The sequence below is a fragment of the Penicillium bovifimosum genome (genome assembly GCF_028826915.1).
Source record: "Penicillium bovifimosum strain IBT 22155 chromosome Unknown utg000004l_segment0_segment0, whole genome shotgun sequence".
In the NCBI taxonomy this organism is placed as follows: Eukaryota; Fungi; Ascomycota; class Eurotiomycetes; order Eurotiales; family Aspergillaceae; genus Penicillium; species Penicillium bovifimosum.
The window spans coordinates 1917937-1944633 of NW_026622713.1; the positions used below are offsets into that span (position 1 = coordinate 1917937).

A 26697-nucleotide genomic window follows, 5' to 3' on the forward strand; every position below is an offset into this window, starting at 1 on the left:
TTAATGGGACCTCCCATTTGGAAATACAGACGCACTTAGAGACTACCTATCAACAAAAACCAGCAGGTCACTATTTATTCGACGCCGCCAACAAATCTACATCAATATCTACAGGCTGACCAGACCGCATGGCTTCCTGAACAGCTTCACAGACAATCAAAGCTCGCAACCCCTCTTCGCCAGTACAACTAGGCAGAGCATCCCCATTAATAACGTCAACAAAGTGCGCGAGCTGCAAATCAAACGGAGCCATATCCCTATCGTCAGGTAACGGCATCCGATCAACAGTCAACGGCGCATTCCAGCTCTTCGCCGGACTCCCATCATAACTCCAGCGCGTCAAATCCGGCACACTAAGCGAAGCCTCGGACCCAAAGATGCGATAGAAATCCGCACCCGTCGAGGATTTTGGAATAAGTGGGTTCTCCCCAGTCCCAGTCTCAAAATTATGCGGCGACGGTGTCGCATCGCAAACCAAAAACGTCCCTACAACACCCGAACCAAAGCGCAGCGTCAACGCAGCCCCCTCATCAGCACTATGTGGCGGACTCGGACGCTGTGGAAGTGTCTTTTCTGCAGTCACGCGCACGATCGGACCGAAAAGGTGGTGCATGAGGTCGATGTCGTGGACGAGATTGATGGGGATGACGCCGCCGCCTCGTTCGTTCGAAGCGCGCCAGTCTGTCGGCGCCGCGAAGTATTCGTCTGGTTTGTATAGAGCCCACAGACCGTTTACGGCGATTACGCGGCCGAGGGATCCGGACTCTAGAATTGACTTTGTGGCTCGCACGTAAGGGTTGAAGCGGCGGTGGTGGCCGACTAGGAGTTTAAGGTGGGCCTGTGAGGGGTCTTGTGCGAACTCTAGGAGGGAGCGGCCGCTTTCTGGGGTTTCGCTCACGGGCTTCTCTAGGAGGACGTGGACGTCTCCTGCTAGGAGTTCTTTGGCGATTTTGACGTGGGTGTGGTTTGGTGTGCAGACTATTGCTGCGTTGGGACGGTGTGGGGATGCAAGTAGGGAGGCTACGGAGGGGTAGTAGTTTGTTTTGAGGCTGGTGGCGATGGCTTCGCCGGTTGGCATGGGGTCGACGAGAGCGATGAGCTCTGTTGAGGGGTTGGAGATCACGGATTGCGCGTGACGAGGGCCGATGAGGCCTGCGCCGAATATAGCGATTTTGATAGACATCGTGAAGGCTTCAAGGGGAAGGATTGGGCTTTGATTGTCGATTGAAATAAATCAGAGTCTTCCAATGCCTATATGGATCTCACAGGGCAAATCAGGATTCAATATATACCCGTGTTTGAGTGTGCCTTTCTGTCGTACGGAGTACTGTGTAGATGATGTGCCCTTGCCGTGACCTCGGGAGTAACATCAACAGATCGGCTCCGAGTCCCTGTTCACTAATCATTGGACCCATATAGAATGTCGGCTACTCGCGGTTATAATTCTCCAGGATTCATTCCTGAGAAAACGATACTCCACGGTGGGTGGCAGTAGAGTTCGAGGTGGATCTGGCGGCAAAACGAAAATGGGGAAACGCTTACCCGGCAATGTAAGTCGCCCTATGTCGAGACCTATGATCTCCTCGCCAAACGAATCAAGACCCCAGGCAGAACGTTTGATAGACAAGTCCTGGATAATAGTTTTGTCGCGGATATTTTGGTATCTTCCTGGCCCAGAGAGTTCAAAGCCCCTACATAGTAGCACTGCGCCGCATTCCACAGCATCCTTACTCCCCCATCATATCTCGGCTTGAAAACATCATTGATATATTATACCCCCAGTCCGAAACAGCATTACCCCATCTCAAACTCCGAGTAAAGAAGGAACCCATTCACATCACCCAAAATGGCTTTTAACCGCCCCGGCATTGCCTCCATGTCCCTAGGCCGGCCCTGGGTACATGATCTTCCTGGCAAGCTGATGCAGGCCGCAGCCCACGGCTTCGAAGGTATCGAACTCTTCTTCGACGACCTAGACTGCTACGCACAGCGAGTATTTTGCGGCGACCACCACGCAGCTGCACTCTCAACACGACGGATGTGCCAACGCCTCGGCTTGACCATCATCTGCCTACAACCCTTCTCCATGTACGAGGGTCTCCTCGACCGCAGCGAGTCAGACCGACTCATCAACGAGAAGCTTCCTGAATGGTTCGTCCTAGCGCGGGCGCTGGGCACAGACATGATTCAAGTTCCCTCAAACTTCCTAGGCCCAGATCCCAAAACCGGCGCTGCTCGCACAACCGGTGACCGCACTGTTATCGTTCGTGACCTCCAGCGTCTGGCAGATCTGGGTGCCGGTGCTGGCTTCCGATTTGTCTATGAAGCGCTCTGCTGGGGTGATCATGTCGATACGTGGGAGGCCTCGTGGGAGGTCGTGCGTGATGTCAATCGTTCCAACTTCGGTCTCTGTCTTGACTCTTTCAATATTGCCGGCAGGGTCTATGCAGACCCCGCTGCACCTTCGGGTCGTACCCCCAACGCCGCTGCAGACTTGGCTGCTTCAATGCAGCGTCTGCGCACTGCCAACATCGATCCCGCTAAGATCTTTTATGTGCAGCTTGTTGATGGAGAGCGTCTTTCCGCCCCATTGGATGAGAATCATCCTTTCTACGTTGCTGGACAACCTGCGCGAATGAATTGGTCCCGAAATGCCCGTTTATTTCCCTTTGAAGAGTCGCGTGGCGGATACTTGCCCATTGTAGATATTGCTCGCGTCTTCTTTGAGGATATCGGGTTCCGTGGCTGGGTTTCTCTTGAGCTGTTCAGCCGCACACTCGCCGATACCGATCCATTTGTTCCCGCTGATCATGCTCGTCGCGGTATGGAGTCATATAATAAGATGGCTCGGCTTTTGCGCTGGGATGAGCCAGCGGAGACATGCGAGGAGCCTGTTCAACACCGCCTTTGAATGAAATATTTAATGTACTGGTATATAATTCGCCTTTCTCTCTTGACAGTTGACACGCACACAATTCATTAATACCCGGCGGCTCAGCCAAAAGGGCACTTATCACGAACTACCAATACATGTCCTATTGAATACCGTGTATCCTCTGAGCCCATAGCCGGCCCATACATTGTTTCTTTCTGTATATGCCACCGCAGCTGTCAATATTGTAGCGGGTCCTCGTGGGTTAGTAATTTCCATGTTAGTAGCCCAGGTAAGTAGACTGGTAAGGCGCTTCTTCAAATGTTCAACATTATCCTCGGCAGTTAACTAGAAGCCCTTCTCCCTTCATACTATGCTACATCTTTCATCTAAACCCAGCCCTATCACATAATTGGCCCATGTGGCCGAGCAGTTTCCTGGTCTAGCGGTTATGATTTTCCGTTAACAAATGCTTCGCATGTGTTCCGGAAAGGTTCTGGGTTCGATTCCCAGGGAAACTATTTTTTTGTTTTTGGTATATTCCACAAGATTTTTCCCCAGCTATTGTTCGATATGATCACCTACTTATTGGATGTCCTGCTGTAAAGCATTGACATGGGAATTGGCCGAGTCTTGCAATATACCTTACCCTACGTGCTGTGCATTCCGCAACGAACGGCGATTCGAATGCAAGATTTCTACGGAAAGTGATCTAGGATGTCAGGAGCCCTGGAGTCTGGCAAATAATGTCATTTATATCTTTCCATATTCGCTTTCGAGGTCGGTTATTGCTTAGGCGCTCTTGTTGTTGATCTTCAGGAGCTCGACCTCGCTGCAGGATAGTTAGTCTTTGAAGAACGTATTTTCCATTCTCGGAAGAACTTACAAGAGCAGAGTAGAGCCTGCGGGGATCTTGCCAGCCGCCCTGGATAAAGAAGATTGTTAGAAATTGTTTAGCTGTGTAGTGGATATCTCGCCTGTTCACGTACTTGTCACCGTAGCCATAGTCCCTAAGAAGGTCAGTAATTCGCTCGATTCAATATTATGCCGCAGGCTGTGTACTCACGGGGTAATAGTAAGGGTGGACTTCTCGCCCAGGGTCATCTGCGTGACACCCTCATCCCAACCTGGTCAGACGATATCAGCATTCGGACCTTCCCACAGGTAGAATCAAGATGAAAACCTACCCTTGATGACCTGTCCAACGCCAATCTGACAAGTGAAAGGGCCGCGGCCAGGAGTTCTGGAGCTATCGAACCTATCGATATTGCTTAGTACTTGGATATACTCAATCGAAGCTGGTTCTAGGCTATAACTCACTGCTTGCCCTGGAAACCCTTGTTGGCCTTCTTGGGGTCGTAGATCCAGCCTGTGTAGTGGATGGAGACCTTATCGCCGGCAACGGGCGAGTCGGAGCCATTGCCACGGGTGATGATCTTTCTTTCGACACCCATATTGAAATCTGATTTTATGGTAGAGGATTTATGAAGTTCTCAACGAAGAAGGACGAGGTTCGACGAGGGGCAACGCTGATTCGTATTTTTCTTTCGAAGTGGGGGAGCGGCGGGAGCGGGCATCACCGCTTGGCCAATATCTCGAGCGATTATCTGCCATATCCTGCAGAGGTGCCTGGATGTATGTTGAGACTATTCCAATTGGTTGGGAAAACAGCGATATAGTCATCGTTTTTGGGTATGGGATAAAATAGGTGAGGTATTGAGGGTGCTACTAAAACAAAGGTATTCTGCCAGTCCTCGAGCATTACCGCACGCAGTTATATATTCCAACCTAGGTTCCGAGCTGGGCGATATCGGGAATGAACAAACCAATTAAGCTATTGGATACATAAACCTAAGCTTCGAGCTCAGAGATTTGACAGGAGCATCATCCGGAATGGTTTGCCCTCGTTTCAGGCCGATTCTTTCGACTCCGGTCTAGACACCTCTTCTTGGCCGGACCGAAGCAGGACCCCGGCCAAACCGATGGCGCGACGGAACTGCGCCGAATAATTGTCGAACAAGACCTCGACTGCTGATGATTGTTGGCAACTGTTAGGATGCTAGCTTTACAATCATATCAAGAAAGTCCTAAACTCCCTCCAGCCCTCCTATGGAAGTACGGAGTACTAGACGAACTTTCGTAGGAGGGGAGGATGCGGCTGCCGCGTGTAAACCCCACTCTTGGCGCCGATCTGTAGATCTACTTTGTGACCGACTACTGAGTAGTACTGTATGATTACTAGAACAGACAATCTAGAATCTCACATTAGCAATGAAGGAAGCCAGAATGTATACTCGACTCGAAGTCGAGACCTGGTGAATGATGGCTCGGGTGATCATGCTCCACACCAATGAGGGGGATATGGGGTCGCAATCGATCATCTCCCAGATTTACGATGTACCGGACAAATTGTTAAATGCAAGTGGTCCCAATTGGCCATTGGCCACCTGCACCGCGCAATACGTCCCGGTTGTCTTACGAATTGCCTGTATGGAGTACATACCGAGTATGCTTCGACAAGATGTACCATGTAGGTACGATGTACTCCGTACAATCTTTGGCAAGGCCGCAGCCTAGGCGTCCGAATGAAAATCTCTTCTCGGAAATGCAATAAAACAGCCTGAATCTGATACATTTCGAGACACTTCGTGATAGGGATGTTGACTTCGTAGTTGACATAGAAATATGCTTCAAGTCCAGTACTAAAGAGGGAAGCTGAATTGTTGAGATAGACGCGAAAACATTGAGTTTCACAGTAAAATGCTAGAAACGACTTGGATCCTGAAAAAGACTCAACATTAACATCTGGCTGATGATCAGAGAATGGGTTCTTATGCGCTAATTCCCCTTACAGTAAGATGGATCTTCACGTGACACAGGCGTTTCACAATCTTCAAACAGCAGAGAGGAGGCCTGAGCTGAGATATGAAGGATCAGGGGTAACTCAGGGTAAGCAGCACTCTCCAAGACTTAGTTAGATGCCTTCATGCCACGAAGCCATTTCCCGGGAATGGGTTAAACTCTCAGACGCCATAAACTTCAGCCGCACTGGTTTATTTGTGAAACAACCACAGTGTTGGAAATGAAGAAATAATTTCCGGGGATGGTGTGAGAGAAGGGTAGTGTTTGAGAATTAATAGTCGTGCGATACGCAGTACCGTGGACACTGCGAATGGGGCTATGGGGCCTGTGGATGTAGGAGAAGCTGCCAGAAGCTGATCATTGCAGCTTGGCCCTCTGTCTCAAGAGGTGGTCTTTGGAATTGCTAGAGAAAGTACACAGTAGTGACTATGAAGATAGGCATCGAATCCTAGTAGTAGTGGTAGTCTCATCATGCTCACAGGATGAAATCAGATTGGGCCAGTATCAGGGGCATCAACAACCTCATTGGTCGTTTTAGATGGGGGGAGATGAAGGCCCGCATGTTCTGGGCGCATCAGAGGGCTCCCATGTATGTCGGATCTGTAAGATGGGAGAGAGAGAGTAGGTTGGGCATCAGGAATGAAGAGGTAGATGTAATCGTGTTTGTCAAAATTTCCTAAGAACCGGATCAATTGATGTCCTTTGAAAGTGTTGTTAGTTAACTACGTGGGGAAGTTTACGAGATCATCTGGTGGCAGAAACCCTCACCATCTCACTCTCTCCTTTCTCATCCCCTCCACCCCTAATCGACTCGCGGGTTTCGTTGCTTTTCTTGTCCTTTTCTTTTTGATTTCTGTCGCCGGATTTAGTTTCCTTTCGCTTCGGAGTATCCTCCGTCTGCCCAGCCTCCACATCAACACAGCGCCCGCGAGGGGCAATCCCAATTTGGTTCGCCTGTTGCGTTTAACGGCCACGACACCCGCGATTATATACCTGAAACGCTTTTGTAGCACGGTAGAGAGTGACTGGTACGTGGAGACATCGGTACTCATGACCCCTGGTCTATACGCAATTGCCTTTACCATCATTCTGGTTCCACCCCGTGCTCCCAGCTTGTCTGGATCCAGCACAAATTGGCAGGACTTGTGTCTCAAGCTTAAACCTGGTGTTGAATCATGTTTTTCTAACGCTTCGGTAGTCTGCAGGTTCAGCCGCCATTCGTCGTTATTTCAGCCCCCCTGTTGGATCTCCCCCTCCATAACCTCGCATCCCACGACTTCGATCCCCATCATAGATCGCGCTCGAAGGGAAGCAAATAGTGAGAGTGCTATTCAGAAGCGCATGGGACTGGCAGTCAAATACTCTTCTGCGATCACGGATACCCCGTATACGCATATCTGGAACGGGGCTGCCTCCTGCGCTGGCTTAGGTCGGGGAACACCGGCACACGGCCACTATCGACCTTTCGCATAACAATAAAGAGTGGATCTTCACGATGGACAATCAAGGTTATCCGGAGTCTCCTATGGAGCAGGACGAGTCCTACCCGTGCAAGGGCTGTGGAGAGGTAAGCGCAATCTGAAGCGAGCGGACAGGACTTCATTAACCACGCGGACAGACTCTTGAAGAAGGAAAAGCGTTTGAACTAGGTAAGCAGGATTGCGACTCTTGCTTGACTTCTGTTCTATCATCTGGCTAACCTTGGGACAGCTGGAAACCGGTGGCACATCGATTGTTTTCGATGCAGCACGTGCAGCACCCTCCTTGACTCGGATGCGCATCTTCTGCTGCTGGGTGATGGATCCCTCATTTGCAGTGACTGCACATACAGCTGCAGCTCCTGTAACAACAAGATCGAAGATTTGGCCATCTTGACTGGGGACCAGGCCTTTTGCGCCCAGTGTTTCCGATGCCGGAATTGTAAACGAAAGATCGAGAACTTGCGATATGCGCGCACTTCCCAGGGTATATTCTGCATGGACTGTCACGAGTCACTAATGGCACGAAGAAGGAAAAGAAAAGCTGGTGCCAGTAGCAGCAAGCGGCCAGCCGGACCTAATGTGAAGCTGGATAAGTCCTTGCCGTCGTTGCCTCCACACCTCGCCGAGGAATCTCAAATAATGGAAGAAGACCGAAGTGACTATGCAGGCACGCCAGATCCTGATAGAATGGCGGAGACGCCTGAGTTTAATGATGAAAGGCCAGGCAGCGCACCTATGAATCAGCCAGCCGATACAGGTAAGAACCTCAATCACAATCACAAAGGGCCTATACACGTATCTGTCGTTCCATTCATCGTTGCATTTGTATTCACTATTGTGACTGTTTACCATTGTTGCTGCCTCCATTCACAGTTTTTGCATCTATGGTTCTTTGTCTCTACTATTTCGTCCTACCACATCTGCTTACTTCTCCTTCTAGACAATCTTATCTTGCCATCCAGCACATACCGCAGAAGCCGACAATCGATTGCACACAACGTCGATGCCGACGGAGGTGAGCTATTGATTCCTCTTGCCTTTGATCCTACCGCCGAGGGTAACTCTTCCCGTGGCCATTCCCAAACCCGACAGGAGCCTACTCGCGACATCTCCAATCAAGTTCGATCTGGTGAATCCTCGCACGGCACCTCACACGAAGGCCGTGATTATCTGCAAGACCTCAGCTCTCGAAATTCTTCAGAGCATCCTTCGCCTCATATCGCTTATCAGGAGAAAGGCTGGGAGCAGAACGACGCCAATTCATCCGACAGAACCCCCGCGCCGCTCGCCGACTCTTCCAAGCCTACAAAGGCAGGCTCTGTTCGCAGCTCATCCGACATACCTATCAGCTTCCAAGAAACAGGCAACGCTTCTGGAGTCCCCAGTCCTGAAACCAACATGTCGCGAGACGAGACAAAATGGCACGCCGCCACGGATAGTGTCACTTCTGCTCCTGCTCGTCCTTCGCACGAGCTTCGGCGTCTTCACGACCACCCGTCAACTGACTCGGCGCGCTCTCAACCCGCCGGCATGTCGCAATTGCCGAAGCGCGGCGACTCGCTTGAGAGCAAGCATCATCAGATCCAAAGGAAAGAGCTCGGATCATCCCCTGCATCGTCACAATACGGGGAATTCCCCACGTTGCGTAGTGACACCTACGAACCACCCAGTCAATTGAGCACGCCGTTACTCGAATCCAACCAATATGAAGGTGCCGGCTCGTCATCATTGCTCCGCTACAACAGTGGAGGTGACTTCTCGATGGATGAGGAATTATCCCGCATCATTGGGGGCGATGATGCCGTCGCACAGAGCAACGATTCGTTCCTGCGTCGTGTTTCAAACTCCGTCCGCCATGGCCGAAGCTTCAGTGAGAAGAGTGTGCGACTCAGCAAAGACATTAAGAACCCTCGTTCTCCTAGCAATCGCAGTATAGCCGGAACCGATGTTGGAAGCCCCCTCTCCGGGTCCCAGAATGAAGAGATCGCTTGGCTTCGAAACGAGTTGCGCAAGGAGCGTCTGCGGATTGCAGAGCTGGAAGCGGCCGCTCGTACGGCAGCAGATGTGAGGCTGGTTAACACGGAGCTTTCCGAGAAGCGATCCACCATGGTCGTTCTTGACGCTCAGCGTGAAATCGTTCTACGTGAGCTCTCTGTGCTCACTGATTACATCAAAGCCGAAAAGAGTGCTGGTACTAATGGACCGCTGGACCTCGACAAACTCACCAACAATGTCCTACGCGAACTCGCAGAGTCAATTCAAAAGTTGAAGGACTCGTTTACTCCACAAATCAAAGAGCTTATGCAGCAACGCAACGATCTTCTGGAAGAAACCGAGCGCCTGACCGTTCAAAAGGAGAAGAGTCTCCAGGAATTCGAGCAATTGTCCTTGAAAAACGCACAACTGGCTGAATTGAACAATCAATTGGTTCACCAGGTTCAAGAACTTTACAAAGCAACGGACGGGCAGTCGCGATCTAATGGTCTAGGCATCTCCCACGGTAAACAAAAGTCCGTCAATTCCATTGAAATGATGAAGTCTGGCTACGGCGATCTTAATGCATCTGTCTCCACTGCTCATATCTCCGAGGATTCTGAGCCCGCCACTGCCACTATGGTCCCAGGCCCCCAGGTTGTCAGTATCCGCAAGGGCCAGCCTCGCAAGTTCAACTGGAAAAAGGGCGGACAGAATGTCGCCAAGGGTGTCAAGGGCCTGAAGGGGGCCTTCATGGGCAGTGAAGGACAAGGACAAGAGGGCGGTGCTGGTCTACCTCGGTCGCAGACCCAAGACCCGAGTCGCCAGGGCTTTGGATTCTTCGGAAACCAGAGGGGCAAGCAGGGCGGAAAGATGTCACAAGCTGACAGCGTGCCAGTTTTGGCCGAAGTTGCTCCCGATGGTTTGTCTTCGAGATTGAGTGTTTAAGATGAAAGGTCAAGCTAACACTTTCCAGCTCTCTTTGGCACCGAGCTCGAGGCTCGCATGGAACATGAAAAGAGCATCATTCCCGCCATCGTCACCCGCTGTATCCAGGAAGTCGAGCTACGAGGTATGTTTTCCCGCTCACCATGTATACGCTTATCATTCTAACAAACGCAATCAGGCATGGACATGGAGGGTATTTATCGCAAGTCCGGTGCCTCCTCAGTGGTTCAGACTATTCGCGAAGGCTTTGAGCGCTCTCCCTACGACTTCGATATATCTGATGCCGACCTCGATATCCATGCGGTCACATCCACTCTGAAGCAGTATTTCCGCAAGCTTCCCAATCCGCTGATCACTTACGAGGTTTACGAACTCGTCATCGACTCTGCTCAGGTCAATCCCATGTCTGCTCGAATTGAGCTCATGCAGAAGAGCCTGCTTGAACTGCCTCGTGTCCACCGTGATGTTCTGGAGTTCTTGATCTTCCATCTAAGACGTGTTGTGGATCGTCACGAAGAGAACTTGATGACCAGCCAGAACATTGCCGTTGTCTTTGCGCCGACCCTGATGCGCCCAGAGAGTATCACGCGGGAGATGACGGATGTCCAAAAGAAAAATGACGTCCTCAAATTCTTGGTAGAGAACTGTCAAGAAGTCTTCATGGGCATGCAGGGCTGAGTCTCAGGATCTCGTCTGAGGCCTCCAGGCTTCATTTTACTGTCATCTCCCCCGGATATTCACCATCGTCCCCAACTTTCCCGCACACGCTGTGTTTCAACCCGACCTTTCAATCTCCCTTTTGTCGCTTCTCAGCTCTGTTTGTATAGATTACCAGGGCTTCACTTCTCCTTCATGTCTCAGCTCGGTTCACGATCAGCGCTACGCGCGCGATTTAGATACCCTATCTTCTTTTTTTTTCTTCCTCCTGAATTTCACATCGCATATCTCGGATCAGATCATCAGTCAGAGAATTTGCTTTCTCTAGCGCTGCTGGCCATTATGATGACCAAAATACTTTGGGAGGTTAACGATTTGTCCTTCAGAACTTGGTGTTTCGTTTGTTCCCAACCCTCAGCGAGCGTTAAAGTCGTGTTCTAGCGTACACAATCTAGCACTTTGAATGAATGCGGCAGTAGACCATAGTAGCCGTCAGCTGTTAGTAGACTCCAGTATGTAATGATTGCCCGGTTGTCCAGGTGTCTAAATGTCCGTGGAGTGGATGTAGGTGGTCCAAGCACCCACCGCCTACGACATCGAGACCACCCGAGCTCCAACCCCCCAAACCCCGACGCATTTCCAAAGCCTCATTCGAGGCCCTTGAAGTCCCCCAAATACAAAATTCACGATGTCGAAACCAAGCAAATACCTCCTCCTCTCACTCCCCAACTCTATTGTCCCCTCGCACCACCGCGACGATGCCCTCGAGGCAGTCGCAGCCACCGTTTCCCCGGACAATGGCTCCGCCGGCTCCTTCCCAATCCCGGAGTTCAAGATCGGAACGTTAGATGCCCTCGTTCAGCAAGCAGATGAGCTGGCCAAGCTCGAGGCGTCGTGCCAGGGCGTCGTTGCCAAGGTCGGCGATGCGTTGAAGAATATCCTTGAGGGGGACGAGACGCAGATCGATCAGATGAAGGTTGTCAATGATAGTACGTTTCCGATTTGAGTGAGGAGCGGAAGGGACATCTCCGCAGATGTATTTCAGATCCTGGGTCCTGACTGCTTACAGAGCCGGTCGATCAGTACCTCCGTACTTTCCAATGGAATAAAGTCAAGTACAGGGCCGACAAGTCCTTGGCGGAGCTGATTGATCTGCTACACAAGGTGTGTAGCGCTGCACCTGGAATGACCTGGGAGTATTTTGCTAATAGTCACATTCACTCTAGGAAGCATCCAGCATCGACAACGATATCCGATTCAAATACTCCCAATATAACCAGGTCAAGAACACCCTGTCTACGCTACAGCGGAAACAAGCGTAAGTTAATCACGACCGACCCTGCGATGTGCTATACCGCATGCAAGAATCCAAGTGCTAATTCAGCTGCTACACACCAGAGGCAACCTCTCAACTAAGTCCCTCGCCTCGGTGATCGACCCGAAAGCTATCGTGCAAGACTCCGAATACATCGAAACCCACCTCGTCGCCGTGCCTAACCAGCTGGTAAAAGATTTCCTGAAGACCTACGAGACTGTCGCGCCCATGGTGGTCCCCCGGTCCGCGCAGCTGGTTGCTTCCGACAGCGAGTTCACGCTGTACGCCGTGACGGCGTTCAAGAAGCACAGCGTCGAATTCGTGCATAAGTGCCGTGAGCAGAAGTGGATCCCGCGCGACTACAAGTACGTCGAGGGTGGAAAGGAGGAGGAGCGCAAGGAAGTCGAGCGCGTGGGTGGGGATGAGCGTAAGCTCTGGGGTGAGACGCTGCGACTTGGCCGCACGGCTTGGAGTGAGGCTGTGATGGTCTGGATTCACATTTTAGTCTTGAGGGTGTTCGTGGAGACTGTGCTGCGGTATGGATTGCCGTTGGATTTCGTCTGTGCTTTGGTTCGGGTATGTTCTGTCTTCTTCTGGTTTTTGGTGCAATGGCTAACAGTTCGGGGGCTCCAGACACAAACTGCCAAGCAGGCAGACCGCGCAAAGCAAAATCTCGAGAAAAAGTACTCGTACCTGGCAGGCAATGCCTTTGGGCGAGACAAGAAGGGTCGCGTTCAGCGGGATGATCCTAGCGAGATGCATGCCGGTGGTGAAGGCGGCGCAGAGTACACGCCATATGTGTTTTATGAATTTGAGTTCAACTAAGGTTGGCTATTGCGAGACATAGCTGGTGAGATACAAAGGCTTCGGAAGACGTTGCGTACATATACCACTTTGGTATCATCTAGCACAAATTAGCATTGAATGTTTCTTGCTCTACCCTACACAGGTTCCATGTAAATTGCATGCAACCATGTATATTACCTATCCACAGTAAGTACAGCCAGTGGGAGGAATCAAGCAAAAGCCAAAACACATCTCCAATCCACTATACAGGACTCATTTCTCTATAAACATCATATATACATCAACCCCTAGAATTCACCAAACCCCTACTCCTTCTTAGCAGGCAAGTACCCCTTAGAATCAAGGTACTCAATAATCTGCTTAACAGCATCCTGCACGGGCAACTCATAATTCTTAATATGAACCTCAGGGTTAACGGGCTCCTCATACGGCGCCGAAATCCCCGTAAACTCCTTAATAACCCCCTCCCGAGCCTTCTTATAAAGCCCCTTGGGATCCCTCTGCTCCGCAACCTCAACGGGAACATCAACATAAACCTCCACGAACGGCAGACCCGAGCCCTCACCGGGCGTCGCAACCTCGTGCAGCTGGCGCGCGGTATCACGATCCTTGCGGTACGGCGAGATGAACGAGGTAATGGCGATGGAGTTGGAGTCGGCGAAGAGCTTGGCGACTTCGGCGATGCGGCGGATGTTCTCGTTTCGGTCGGACTCGCTGAATCCAAGGTCTTTGTTCAGTCCGAAGCGGATGTTGTCGCCGTCGAGGCGGTAGGCGTGCACGCCCCGGTCGCGGACGAGTTGGTGCTCTAGTTCGACGGCGAGGGTGGATTTGCCCGAGGCCGACAGGCCCGTTAGCCAGATTGTTAGGCCTTGTTGGTTGCGGAGGGTGGTGCGCTCGGCGCGGGTGAGGGCGCTGGCGTGGAAGGTGATGTTGCTGTTTGGGTTAGGGGGATCCGATTGAGGCATTGGGGAGGGATCTGGGACTTACGTGGCCATTTTGGGGGAGGTGTGATGTGTAGGGTGATAGGTAGGATGAGAAGAGAAGAAGAGATGTGTTGTAAAAAATATAATGAGGGGCAGTCCGAACTCGGGGGAACTGGGCCGCGTCAATGATCGTCGCGGGGTGATGTCGCCATTGCTTGGCATCTTTAAATTCCTTCTATACAGTAACTACACAGTAAGTTAGGGCTTAACGAGAATATTCAAGAGTATCTTGATTCTTGACGCTCTAACCCCATTTACATTTATATACACATCTAATTACTCATTTCGCCATGACGCCAGGTACCAGGTACCAGGTACCAGGAACCAAATGTAGAGATTTTACGCCCTGTAGAGACTCGCGAGTGCCTGGGAAAAATTAGCCACTCAACCCACCAAAATAACAAAGATTCCACTTACAGCAGCTTGTCTGGGTTCAATGAACAAAGCCTTAGCCTCAACCAAAACCACAGGATCCGAGCCATCAATCGGCAAAGTCTCAATGCGACCTTCCACCCACGCCTTACGACCCTCAACCTTCACAGTCTCCGCCCTCAACGCAACATACTGATCCGCCATGGCTGGAGCCCGATAATCAATATTCAAATTAGCCGTGACGCCAACCTTATTCGGCAAAGCCGGGAAGCAGCAACGCGCCAAACCCTCGTCTAACAATGTAGCCAGCAGACCGCCGTGAATAATGCCCTGGTGCCCGCAGACATCACCACCGAGGTACATGAGGGAAACCATGCTCTTGCCTGCGCGCTCACTGAAGACGTAGGGTGGCACGACGATCTTCCCTGGTCCGGCCAGGGTGCCGGCGGTGAAATTGCGCTCGCGCATGGTTGCGGGGATTTTGAGGTGTGGGCGCGACTCGCTGAAGTCGGGATCGGCGCGGAGGGCCTCGGCGACGGGGTGGGTGCGGAGTGTTGTGTCGATCTCGGCGGTTGTGGTGTCCCCGGCGTGGTAGGCGGATAGGGTTTCTTCGTCGCTGAGCATTGGGGAGGCCATGATGCGGGAGACGGTGCGTTGGGTTTGGTAGGTTAGTCCGAGGGTGAAGGCGAAGACGGCGAGGGAGCTGAAGCCGATGAAGCGGCGGAGGCGCGAGCGCGGAGGTGAGCGTGGGGGCGGGTGAGCGGAGGCGGAATGAGTCGGTTCTTTGCGGTTGTCGGGTTAGTTGAGGATTTTTGGGTGGTTGGTTTTGGATATGAGGGACTTGAGAGAGAGGATGTTGTTTACCAGTAGAGTTAAACCGTTTGTAGGATTTGTTGAAAGGCTTTGGGGTGCCGAATGATGGGGATGAGGTTCGGGTGAGTCGCGAAGGGGTTGAGGAGATGGGATGGGATGTGAAGTTGCGAAGAGAGAGGGAAGTCGTAAAATATTGACGAGACATGCTGAGACACAGAGGAGAGAAAATCTAGACCATTGAAATCTACGTCGTTGAGAACCTGAGAGGGAAAAGAGTGGATTGAGTGGGACTCGAGAGTCGGGTACCTCGGCTTGGACACCTCGGTTGGTTCGCATTTCATTGGAGGAAATATTCAATGGAATTGTTGTCTCACTACTCATTATTAGCTCAACTTCTCTTCATTCTTTTCTCTCATGTCTGGGAATGCATGCCTATAACCCATCACCTAACTACATGAAAGTATTCAACCTTGGAACATAAGAGGATGCATCCCAACATCCTCATCTAGCATTGTTTCATCTTTACAACCGAACGAATAGAAACAGAATCTTCTCAATCTATCCAATTTCTCAAATCGTCTTGGTCCATTTCCGAACATCTATCTGAGATCACACGAGCCAGACCAATTGGCGACTTCTCCGTGGTCGTGCGTCGTACATCTCCTGCACTAGTAGTACGCAGTACTACCTCCCCCTCACCCTAGGCAGAATGAGACCTTAACCCCAGATCAATGGACCAATACCAAGTATGCAGGGTCGGAATGAAGCCCGTGGGGATCGACAGGGGCACGCATGCCAGGAAGGTGCCAAAATGCATAGAAGGGATCTAAATACCAAATCCTCCCAACGCCCGCTCGTTGACAATTATCCATCCTCCGACAATGCCGCCGTATAATCTGCTGCTGTCCCTCTTGTTCACGAGTGCTGGGCTGGTCAATGCCGCAGATCGACATCCACAGGAGGATTACGATGTCCTACAGTATATCAATCCCTTGATCGGCAGCGCCAACGGAGGTATGGATAAACCATCAATTGTATCGAAAAGGTCTTGTTTAACAGATTCATCTAGGAAATGTCTTCCCAGGCGCCTCGCTGCCATATGGAATGGCCAAGGCCGTTGCCGATACAGACTCGGGGAGTAATCAAGGAGGCTTCGCCCATGAGGGCGGCAACGTGACCGGATTCTCTAGTATGCACGACTCCGGGACTGGAGGCAGTCCCTCATTAGGCAATTTCCCTCTGTTCCCCTATGCAAAATGTGCCGGCGACGATGTGAATGGCTGTGTATACCCGAAGAACCAGCGGAAGCTAAGGTATAAGCCTGACTCGGTCCAGGCCCATCCGGGATACTTCGGCATAGAGCTGGCGTCGGGAGTCCAGGTTGATATGACTACTGCGCACCACACCTCCTTGTTTAGATTCAAGTTCCCCGAAGATGCTAGCAACAGCCCGCTGATCTTGCTTGATCTCACGGATCTATCGAATTCCCGTCAGGACAACGCGACTATTTCCGTGGATGCCGAAACGGGCCGGATGACCGGTGATGCGCGGTTTGCTCCTAGCTTTGGATCAGGATCTTACGTATTGCATTTCTGTGCGGATTTCCAAAGCCCGGCAGCTCTGAGAGACAGCGGTATTTTTGTCAATTCGCGCGCGAGCGCTGATGTCCATGATTTGAAGATCTCGCGAAGTATCAATGGGTATCCACTTCCAGTGAGCGAAATGTCCTTCTCCTTCTCCAAAAAGACTGCTTCTAACAATTCCAATAGGGTGGTGGATTCATACGTTTCCAGCCTGGAGAGGACAACACGGTCCTGGCTCGGGTGGGCGTTAGCTTCATGAGCACACAACAAGCCTGTGCGCATGCCGAGTCTGAGATTCCAAAGTTCGACTTCGACACAACGCATCAGACAGCAGTCGATAAATGGACCGAGAAAATGCGTCCGATCCGCGTCTCCCGGAACAACATCGATGCCTCCATTCTGACTAACTTCTACAGCGGCATCTACAGGACTATGATCAACCCCCAGAACTACACCGGCGAAAACCCACTCTGGCAGAGCAGCGAGCCTTACTTTGATTCGTTCTACTGTCTCTGGGATTCCTTCCGCTCTCAAATCCCATTCCTCACCATATTCGATCCATCTTCGGTAACGCAGATGGTGCGCTCACTCATCGATACCCAGCGTCATCTGGGCTGGCTTCCCGACTGCCGCATGTCCCTATGCAAAGGATACACGCAGGGCGGCTCCAACGCCGACAACGTCCTGGCAGACGTCTATCTAAAAGGCCTCAAAGACGGCATCGACTGGGAGGCCGGATACGCAGCTGTACAAAAGGACGCCGAGGAAGAGCCATACGACTGGTCCAGCGAAGGCCGCGGCGGTCTACGCAGCTGGAAAGATCTACACTACATCCCAGTCGAAGACTTCGACTACGAGGGCTTCGGCACAATGACCCGCAGTATCTCTCGAACACTCGAATACTCGTACAACGACTTCGTCATTGCCCAGATGGCCCGCGGCCTGAACAAGACAGCAGATGCAGAACGGTACGAGAGAAGATCCCGCTACTGGCAGAACCTATTCAAAAAGGACCAGACGTCTTTCTGGCAAGGAAAGGACACCGGTTTCACCGGCTTCTTCCAGCCGAAGTATCTGAACGGAACATGGGGCTACCAAGATCCACTCGCATGCTCGAACATCGACAATAGCGGCAGCGTATGTTCGCTCCAGAACACCGCGGGCGAAACATTCGAATCCAGTATCTGGGAGTATCAATTGTAAGCCTCCCAGTCATCGTCATCCCAGATTCCAAACACTAACCAGAACCCCAGCTTCGTTCCCCACGACATGCAATCCCTAATAAACCTCCTAAACGGCCCAGAAGCCTTCACAACCCGCCTCGACTACCTCCACAACCAAAACATAACCTACATAGGCAACGAACCCGCCTTCCTAACAGTCTTCCAATACCACTACGCCGGCCGCCCCGCAAAATCCACCTCCCGCGTCCGCACCTACATCCCAGATTTCTTCTCGCCCACTCCAGCCGGCTTACCGGGCAACGACGACTCAGGCGCCATGGGCTCCTTCGTCGCAATGGCCATGATGGGCCTCTTCCCGAACCCAGGACAAGACGTGTACCTACTCACAGTGCCATTTTTCGAGTCTGTCAGCATCGTGTCGCCGTTGACGGGCAAGACGGCGACGGTGAAGACGGCTAATTGGGCCGAATTCAATACACCGAATGTGACCGGTGATGCGGTTGGTGGGAATGGGTTTATTCAATCGGCCACACTGGATGGGGTGGAGTATACGAAGAATTGGATTGGGCATGATTTCTTTACTGAGGGGAGGGAGTTGGTGCTTGTGCTTGGGAAGGAGGAGGGGGTTTGGGGGACTAAGAAGGAGGATTTGCCGCCTTCGCTTGGGGAGATTGGTGGGTTTGGATTTGGGGGTGGGAATGAGAGGAGGTGGGAGAGTATGGTGGGAATGAGTTAGGGCTTTGGTTGACCGCTGTCTTAACCATTTTTACATGTTGAAGCTGGAGGTGAATATACCTGGACTGGAGACGATTATACCCAGTATTACGGTTTCCCCCCTTAAGTTCAAAGCAAGATGGGTTGCAAGAAGTTTTGAGCAAGAGAGCCTACCCCGTACCCCATATACCCCACTCAAAAGACTAAGACACCAAATTCAGGGGCAAGATTCTTCGCTTTTTCAACAACCCAACGCAACTACGACTACCAGCAACCCGTAAGCGTCCACCAGGGGTGGAGGCGTTACAGGTAATAATTTGCTGAGCGGAGCGGAGCAAATTTGGCCCGTGTCGGAACTGACTCAACTGAGATAGCCCGCTGGCGGGGGTTTCTTTATGCCCTGCGGCCCACTGTTTCAGGCGTGATGATGAGCCGTGAAGGGGTTCACAGGTATCAGGTGCTAAATTAGAACCGAATAATAAGAGCATATGCGAAAGACGAAAGTCTGCACAAATGGCTTCTCTAATCTCTAATAGGAAGTAGATGTCGCGAGGGGCTTGGTGGTGCGGTATTGATTTCTTCTATGCTTACAGGGCGGTGCACAGGCCAGGGAACAGTCAAAGGAAGTAGGTAGGTTCAGACTACTCAGATGGCCAATGTATCTAGGGAATAGGCATAGAACTGCCGTCCCCAATGGCAACGCTCAAGCCTCACGCATCGGCGTCTAGGGGGGAAGAAGCCGCCTCCAAGCTCGAGCTCGCAAGGGAGTAGCGGGAGGCGGTCGTAGACTCTCGGTATATCGACCAGGAAATACGCCACGTGACCGCGGTAGAAATACTTCTGGCCACGGACCTGGCGGACTTCAATGATGGTGTGAACGCGAGAGATAAGCATCTCTTCCACCTGGGTAAGGACGGGGAGGTGCGATGGGACATCGTCAGAGCGCATATTGTTGCGCTGACTGTAAAAGTAGGTCCGCTCGGACGGATTCTCCTTCCGATCCTCCTGTTTATCCTTGGTGCGACACTTACGACAAACCCCGCGGAAGGAGCCCTTTTTGCCGCACTTCAGATTGAACCAACGCTCGTCGCAGCGAATGCACGTTTCCATGCTGGTTTCTTGGAGTGTAGTCTGTGAATTACGCACCAGAGCCCATTGAGAGTCCGTCAAAGGGTCAAAGGGGCGAATGTCGCGGTGGGAGTGGCTGCAGGCGGAGGGGAAGAAGCGCGAGGCGTGGCGGGCCCGGACAGCGGCGTCGAGGACGGGAAACACCGCGACGAAGAGCTTGGAAGAGGATGTGCGAGGGGAGGTGTCTGAGAGACATCCTCACCAGCGCGACGGCGGACGCGGTGCTGCCTCTGTATTGCGCTAGGGACTTTGTGCTAACCGCGTAGGCAGGAATACATAGCTGGGTTGTGGGTAAGTGGGCCGGGTGGGCCAGAGATCTGCACGTTAGCCGACTGGGGTATAGCGGGCGGCTCCCGGGGCAGACGGCAGCCAAGGCATTGGATCGTAAGGGCACCGGGTTGGCGGCGGCTCTGGAACTGATCCAGAGGTTTAGAGAGGTGGCACTTGGTGCAGGTACGACCCAAGGGTTGGGGTGAGGGAGCGTCGACGTATGGGCTGGGGTGAAGAGTGCGCGGTTCATGAACAGGAGCGTCGGTCTCGACCCGCTTCGAGTGGGGACGACGACATGTCTCGCAAGTCATACGGACGACATTTTTGTTGTTGATGAACATACGTAGCGGTCGAACGTTATGGCAGCGGCTACAACGCTTGGTAGACAGACGGGCGTTTACATCCGCGGCGGAACGCTCACGCAGTGGCGTTAGATGGGAGTTAGGATTCGACATCGCAAGAGGCTGTAGATTGTAGATGATAGATAAAAGCAACGCGTGAGGAAAACTGGCCGCGGAAATGGAGATGTAAACAAAGCAAGTGCATTCAACTATGGACCCGAACCTGGACGCCAAGGAAAACAGAAAGAGGTTAATCTAAAGCGGGCATGCAGTTTTCAACGCCCAATCAGAAGGCAAGGATTTGATCGATCAATAAAAAAAAATCGAGGCATATACCCCAACCCCTCTTAAATGGATAGTTTGCTTCGCTTCGCTCAGCAAAGCAAAGAACCCATGTCATTCATGATGAAGGGAAGCTTGGAGAAAGGGGAAAATGGAAAGCGGAAGAGATGCGGGAGCGTGCAGGGGGTGACTGCCGTGTATTGAACTAAGTATAGGACATATTTACAAACGCATAAAATCAAAACGCTAGTCTTTCAATTATTCCAAAGCCACCCTTACGAAGGACGGTGGAACTTGCTCTCAATCCAAGGCATACCAACAACAGTAGCCTTGCGCACCTTGTTGCGCACCTTGACAGCCAATTCCGTACCCTTCTTATGGAATCCCTGGTTCACATACGCCATAGCAATATTGGCACCACCAAGTGACGGACTCGGCAACCCAGAAGTGACGACACCCACCTCAACGGGATTGGCAGGATCGGCAATATCAACGACAACAGCACCCTCACGTGCTGGGGGACCCTTCTCAACATTCAACCCAACACGACGCTGAGGGATAGTCTTCGGACTAGCGAGTTGAGAAAGGATAACCGAAGCACCGTTGAAAGTGGCCGTGGCAGGGTCCCGACGATCACGACCGACGACCCAGCCAAGCGCCGCGGCAGGCGGTGTCTGTGCGGTTGAGATATCGTGGCCGTAGAGACACATTCCAGCCTCGAGACGGAGGGAATCACGTGCAGCCAGACCGGCCAGACGCGACTTGCTGCTGTCAGCGAGAAGCAGCTCAGTGACTTGCCGGGGGAGATTGGGGGCGCCGGAGGTAGGGATTGAGATTTCGAAGCCGTCTTCGCCTGTGTAGCCAGTGCGGGAGATGAGGAGGGGGTGGGCGGTTGCGGAGCCGTCGGGGAGGGTGAGGTGCAGCTCGCGGCAGTTGCCGAAGTAGAGGGTGCTCAGGTCTGTTTCGGAGGGGGTGTGGTTTGCGGTGTTGATGAGGGGTTGGAGGACGGAGGCGGCGAGGGGACCTTGAAGGGCGACGAGAGCGCGGTCGGCGAGGACTTCCCATTTTAGGCTGTCTGCACCGTGCTGAGACCGGTAGGCTTCGATTTCAGCTGTGAGGAAGGCTAGGTCTTCTGTGCGGCGGCCGGCGTTGGTTACGAAGTAGAAGCTGTCTTCGCTGCGGCGGGTGATTACGCAGTCGTCGATCATGCCGCCTGTGCCTTCTTCTAGGAGGCAGGAGAGGGTGGAGGTGTTTGGGGCTAGCTTGTCTAGTGAAGAGGGTGTCACTTTCTTTAGCAGGTCGAGGGCGCCCGGACCGCTGAGGTGGTGCTGGACCCTGTGGATTGGAAAAGTTGATTAGGGCATTGCGGGTTTGTATCGGGATGACTGAACTTACATGTGGCTGACGTCGAACAAACTAGCCTTTTCACGCGTCCACATGTGACTCTCCACATGGCTCAGGTCTGTGTACTGCAGAGGCATATCGAACCCGGCGAAGGGGACCATCTTGGCTCCGCGCTCGACGTGCAGGTCATAGAGCTGCGTCTTGCTAAGGGGCTCATTGGAGCTGGAGGCATATCGCACGGTCTGGTTTGCAGCGAGCGGAGCTGTAGCTGCGACTGTGATATTGGTCCTCAATGATCGAGAGACGGTTGGGCGCACGGTAGCCGCGGAGGAGAGCTCTCGCCGAAGCACAGTGGAGCCAATCGAGGCGCGGGGAAGATTGAGGGCGGCGGCCCTCGCGGCGGCGAGGTCAACACCTCGTGCTACAAGTCGAATGCTGGACATGATAAGTCAATGCTGGAGGAATTGGATTTACAAAGGGAAAAGAAAAGAAGAAGAGGATTTGGACCGCAAGATGTCGCCAATCCACCGTCGGGGAAGCATCGCGGGAAAGTCACGTGGCGATAGGCGATCGGAGTGGCTCGTCGCCCGACTGGCACGCGCTGTTCGCCGCGACTTGGCATGGGAATGAGTTTTCAATATACGGTACAGCTACCTCTGGTTGTAGATCTGTCTCACGGCTGTGATCTTGTTCGGAGGTGTATGTCGGTGTCGGAATTTTAAATTTACAGCCTCAGGTACCAGTACCAGGGCAGAATGAGCGGCAGATCAAAACGCCAAAACGTCATCCGAATTACCGCGGCGATGGCAAATCAGGCCCGGAGAGCCAAATCACAGCCTCCTAGCCGATCGGCTGAATAGAACTAGATGTAGTCACTCTTCAGAGAGGAGTGGAAAATGTACAAGTAGGAAGCGAGGGCGAGGGTCTAGCCTCATATGCGTCAAGCTACAAAGAACGCTGGAGAGCCTTAGGGCGATATTTGGGTTATATCCTTCAGACCCACCCTGACCAGCGTGCGAAAGGAATACGAATATCCCCAGGGTGGTATGGATGCAGTGTTCGCCATTGTCGCCAGTATGAATTTCCGGTCATAGCGATCGTCGGGTCTACGAAAGTCGAAACGAAGTCCATACCCGGAACATCAAAGAATGAGGCAAGAAAAGGTATCAAACGCGAGGACATGATGTAGATGTAGAACAAAGAACAAGAAGAGAAAAGAACTATACAAGAACCCCCGCCCCGCGGGGAGTCTATAATGCGTTACTGGCACAGGTGAAAACGCCACCGACAGTGCCGTCAGCGTAGCTGGCGAGAACGGACATAACAGCAGCCTGAAGGAAGTTTGTGTTAGCATAACCGAACAAAAAGGAGGAAGCAAATGGCTCATCACTTACGTATGTTCCGGGTCCCAAGAAGAAGAAGCCAACTAGAATCAAGAAAGCATTGAAGAGGAATCCGAGCCAGCCGCGAATCCCGCGAACCATGAAGAAACGGGGACCATGGTCTGCAGCACGCATACGCATATAAGCGACACCCCAGAAGATGAAGCCAAAGAAAGAATCGAAGAGGGCGCTCATGATGGACAACAAGTCAGAGAAGAAGGGAATGACCTCGGCAATGAAGAAAGCACCAAGCCAAAGGGTGGCGAGAATACCAGCCCACGAAGCCCAGCCGACGACAGTGTGTTTGCCCTTGTGCCGGGTACCTTCAAAGAGCCGGAAGAAGATGAATCGGGCCGAGACGGAGGCATACAGCACGCCCAGGAAGATGATTGTCGGGATCATGAACGAGAATGACACTTTCTTGAAAACGTCGTCGCCGATAGAACCAAAGGCCGGGGCAACCATGTACTGATTGCCGACATAGACGTAGGTTACTGCGCCGACGATGCTGAATACGATAATCTCGGCGATGGTCACGGCTGTCACGGACTTCCAAAAATCGCGGGGCTCCTTCATCTCGGCGATGAAACTAGGGAGTGTGATTTGACCGATGAAGGTGTAGCTGATATTCAAGAAGGCGTTCATGCCCTTCACAAATGTTGTGCCCTTGGCAGGAATTATAAGCACAAGAGGGTCTCCCGTTGCGGGCGAGTATTTTGCGGGGTGGGCTTCAACTCCAGCGAACACAGCGGCCAAGACGACGGAGATGAAGGTGAAGAAAGCGGATAGCGTCGCGATTTTGGAAAGCGTGTTGAATGTGCGCGGGAGCGAGAAAATAAAGGAAATGATTGCGACGATCAGCGAGAACACGACTGTGCATACTGCGCCGTTGGACATCGTGTTCAAGTACTCCGCACCCACCACACAGTGTAGGCCCTGGATGAAAGTGTTGTTCAAAAGGAACATGACCGCCGTAGCCCACCACGCAATCTTCGAGTCCCAGAATAGATACTGGCCGATGTCGCAAACATCGCGAACTTCCGGATGCCGCAGGCAGAATCTCCTAGAAGCATATTAGCACCAAATTTCCCACTACGTCGCAGAAATTGAGCGGAGAATCGTACCAAGTAATCAACGAAGTGTACAAGACAATTCCAGCAATGACCACCGTCAAAATTATACCGGGAACCAGGCCCAGAATAGAATATGACCAGGGGAAGGACATGATAGCCAAACAGATATATTCAGAGAAAAGCAATGCAGCCGTCTGCAAAGAAAAGGTCAGTTAAATCAGGCATACCTCCCTTATAGTCCGAATTACGCACCTTTTGCCAACTGCACGTGCGGTATTTGATGGTATTCTCCGACTCCATCTCAATTTGACGACCGATGCTCTCCGTCGACGAATGCGAGTCGATCGCAGTGACATGATGGTGGGAGCCACGGCGACCCTGGCCCTCAACATCGAAGTCCTTCAGCTTCGGCTCCTCCTCAGATTTGTCGGACAGCTCAGGGTTACCGTCGAGGTCCCGGTCGTGGTCCCAGCCAACAGGCATTGTTGCTTCATTTCGCGCAGCCATTTTGTCTTAAGAAGCGGGCGTACCGCGCTTGTCGGAACTCGATGGAGTTGAGGGGGGGAGTTGAGCCGAGGATGTACTGATGCATGTAATAATTTAGAATATAGTCGATCGGGTACTGGTCGTGCGTCAACCGGACATGTTCTTGTTTGTTCTTTTCTCCATATGCGCTGACAGATACTCACTCTCCAATGATTGAGTTGTCTAAAACTGCGCTCTAGCAAGTAAAACGAGCAATGGACGGATTAGGGCAAATGCCGGTGTCTAGCGTAGTGATCCGCAACCGCAATACCGCAATTGCAACTGAACTGACTGGACAGGAAGACGAAGAGATATAAAGAAAGAAAGAGAAGGTCACTGGAAGAAAGTAAATGAGATAATCCAAAAAAAAAGAAAAAAGTCAAAAGTCAAATTGAAAGCAACAAAAAAGCCAAGAAAGGCAGTTGTATAGCGGGATACCTACCATACGAGGTTGGTCCCGCAGGGTTGATCGCAGCGCATGGTAAGTTTGGTATGAAGTACAAAGCTGTGTACCGCTGACGTTCTGACCCCCACTAGTGACACTACTAATTTTCGAAAGTCCGGAAAGGTGAAAAACCTGTCGATTGCAGACCAGCCAAAAAGCCCAAGTATGACGTGGGAGAACCGACTCCGTTGCAACCGAGCCCCGGCTTGCCAAGGGACGCCCGATGCTTCTCCAATGCTTCTCCAGGGGATCGGACCCTATGGAAACGACACCCCTTCCGGATATCGAGGTCTCTGCGACTCGTTGATCCTCGTGCATACACTATCTTTCTGTCCCATCTCCAGGATCTTATTTCACCAAACCGCTTTTTCCGCCCACGTTACATACTAATGTAAGGGGGCCACGAGCTAAGATTGAGACCTGCTGCGAACCCACTCAGGCAAAATCGGTTGCACCCGCATAACCCTATGGCGTACATCGAGTGGGTCGTGGCGTTCCCCGCATGCGGATGGCGGTGGCCGAATTGGTCCATCGGCAGTAATAAGGGCTCGGTTCGGGATCAGAACCATGCATACCATGCCCTGAAAACATGGCTTCAGCTTTAAGCAGACACGGTATGCACGATGGATATCTTTTGCACAAATCATGGTATTGATTCGGAGATTCTGATTCGATCGCTCGAATGTGAATGGATAGCTTGGGAGGCAATTTGCTCGACTTGAGAGAGAATCTTTCTCCCTGTATGATTCGCCGGAGAAAGGCGATTGTGTGCTTTTAAAATACCGAATTTGCCCTTCTGACCTTTCGCCTCTCCAATCAATATTGTGACAATAAGGGAATATTCAAGGTCGAAATTCAAAACGGTTTCATTTGAAGTATTTCTGCCTGAGGCGACAAAGTACTCGGTGGACCTGTCACGTGACGCCGCCCCAGAGACATCGGAGGCTCGGAGCCCCCGGGGCCGGCGTCTCCGGGCCCAAGTACTGTGTAAACAATTCGATCATGCCATGAAGAAGCCTCCTGGGGTGAAATAGCGATGATCTCTAAATTGTAAATTTGACGTGACACATGTACCCGTGGACCATGCCGGGCATGCCCAGATCAAGGTCATTAGGTCAATAAGATGCTCTCTAGAAAACATTAAACACAAACGTTCTAGCCCTCGACTCTAGCAGCCACTCTTGCGTGCGAACTCGCGGCGATGGCATCAACGAGACCCACACAACACAGCGAATAGCGTGGAAGGGCTCTTAAGGCTTGCAAGCCACATAGATTCAACAGAGCTTAATTATACGCCCCTTCTGTGTCTAACGTGGAATTGAACGACTCAGGGGTGGTACTT

The 26697-nt window shown here is 52.0% G+C and overlaps 11 protein-coding genes across 11 annotated transcripts; 4 read left to right on the top strand and 7 right to left on the bottom strand.

Annotated features, from left to right (window-relative positions):
* Positions 1-70: 70 nt before the first annotated feature.
* On the bottom strand, positions 71-1183 carry N7515_005021 (Gfo/Idh/MocA family protein; the record flags this gene model as incomplete). The annotated part of the gene is made up of 1 exon (XM_056665765.1): positions 71-1183. The coding sequence occupies one exon, from the start codon at positions 1181-1183 to the stop codon at positions 71-73; it is 1113 nt and encodes a 370-aa protein (XP_056522715.1).
* Positions 1184-1846: 663 nt separating this feature from the next.
* Positions 1847-2911, top strand: N7515_005022 (sugar phosphate isomerase/epimerase family protein; the record flags this gene model as incomplete). The annotated part of the gene is made up of 1 exon (XM_056665766.1): positions 1847-2911. One exon carries the CDS (start codon positions 1847-1849, stop codon positions 2909-2911), a length of 1065 nt encoding a protein of 354 aa, XP_056522716.1.
* A 753-nt stretch (positions 2912-3664) lies between these two features.
* N7515_005023 (FKBP-type peptidyl-prolyl cis-trans isomerase) lies at positions 3665-4326 on the bottom strand (the record flags this gene model as incomplete). The annotated part of the gene is made up of 6 exons (XM_056665767.1): positions 3665-3704; positions 3759-3797; positions 3862-3882; positions 3939-3999; positions 4060-4130; positions 4193-4326. 6 exons carry the CDS (start codon positions 4324-4326, stop codon positions 3665-3667), a joined length of 366 nt encoding a protein of 121 aa, XP_056522717.1.
* A 2903-nt stretch (positions 4327-7229) lies between these two features.
* On the top strand, positions 7230-10815 carry N7515_005024 (uncharacterized protein; the record flags this gene model as incomplete). Its single annotated transcript, XM_056665768.1, has 6 exons — positions 7230-7301; positions 7353-7383; positions 7445-7972; positions 8156-10111; positions 10166-10261; positions 10316-10815. 6 exons carry the CDS (start codon positions 7230-7232, stop codon positions 10813-10815), a joined length of 3183 nt encoding a protein of 1060 aa, XP_056522718.1.
* Positions 10816-11482: 667 nt separating this feature from the next.
* Positions 11483-12934, top strand: N7515_005025 (H(+)-transporting V1 sector ATPase subunit C; the record flags this gene model as incomplete). Its single annotated transcript, XM_056665769.1, has 5 exons — positions 11483-11783; positions 11864-11958; positions 12021-12112; positions 12193-12685; positions 12743-12934. 5 exons carry the CDS (start codon positions 11483-11485, stop codon positions 12932-12934), a joined length of 1173 nt encoding a protein of 390 aa, XP_056522719.1.
* Positions 12935-13221: 287 nt separating this feature from the next.
* N7515_005026 (adenylyl-sulfate kinase) lies at positions 13222-13911 on the bottom strand (the record flags this gene model as incomplete). Its single annotated transcript, XM_056665770.1, has 2 exons — positions 13222-13849; positions 13904-13911. The coding sequence occupies 2 exons, from the start codon at positions 13909-13911 to the stop codon at positions 13222-13224; spliced, it is 636 nt and encodes a 211-aa protein (XP_056522720.1).
* A 372-nt stretch (positions 13912-14283) lies between these two features.
* On the bottom strand, positions 14284-15289 carry N7515_005027 (PaaI family thioesterase; the record flags this gene model as incomplete). Its single annotated transcript, XM_056665771.1, has 2 exons — positions 14284-15053; positions 15136-15289. The coding sequence occupies 2 exons, from the start codon at positions 15287-15289 to the stop codon at positions 14284-14286; spliced, it is 924 nt and encodes a 307-aa protein (XP_056522721.1).
* A 676-nt stretch (positions 15290-15965) lies between these two features.
* N7515_005028 (glycoside hydrolase family 92 protein) lies at positions 15966-18587 on the top strand (the record flags this gene model as incomplete). The annotated part of the gene is made up of 4 exons (XM_056665772.1): positions 15966-16098; positions 16154-16797; positions 16854-17866; positions 17921-18587. 4 exons carry the CDS (start codon positions 15966-15968, stop codon positions 18585-18587), a joined length of 2457 nt encoding a protein of 818 aa, XP_056522722.1.
* A 623-nt stretch (positions 18588-19210) lies between these two features.
* Positions 19211-19971, bottom strand: N7515_005029 (uncharacterized protein; the record flags this gene model as incomplete). Its single annotated transcript, XM_056665773.1, has 2 exons — positions 19211-19878; positions 19953-19971. 2 exons carry the CDS (start codon positions 19969-19971, stop codon positions 19211-19213), a joined length of 687 nt encoding a protein of 228 aa, XP_056522723.1.
* Positions 19972-20861: 890 nt separating this feature from the next.
* Positions 20862-22373, bottom strand: N7515_005030 (glycine decarboxylase subunit T; the record flags this gene model as incomplete). Its single annotated transcript, XM_056665774.1, has 2 exons — positions 20862-21921; positions 21982-22373. 2 exons carry the CDS (start codon positions 22371-22373, stop codon positions 20862-20864), a joined length of 1452 nt encoding a protein of 483 aa, XP_056522724.1.
* Positions 22374-23180: 807 nt separating this feature from the next.
* On the bottom strand, positions 23181-24892 carry N7515_005031 (putative neutral amino acid permease; the record flags this gene model as incomplete). The annotated part of the gene is made up of 4 exons (XM_056665775.1): positions 23181-23261; positions 23325-24375; positions 24437-24579; positions 24638-24892. 4 exons carry the CDS (start codon positions 24890-24892, stop codon positions 23181-23183), a joined length of 1530 nt encoding a protein of 509 aa, XP_056522725.1.
* Between the last annotated feature and the right edge of the window lie 1805 nt (positions 24893-26697).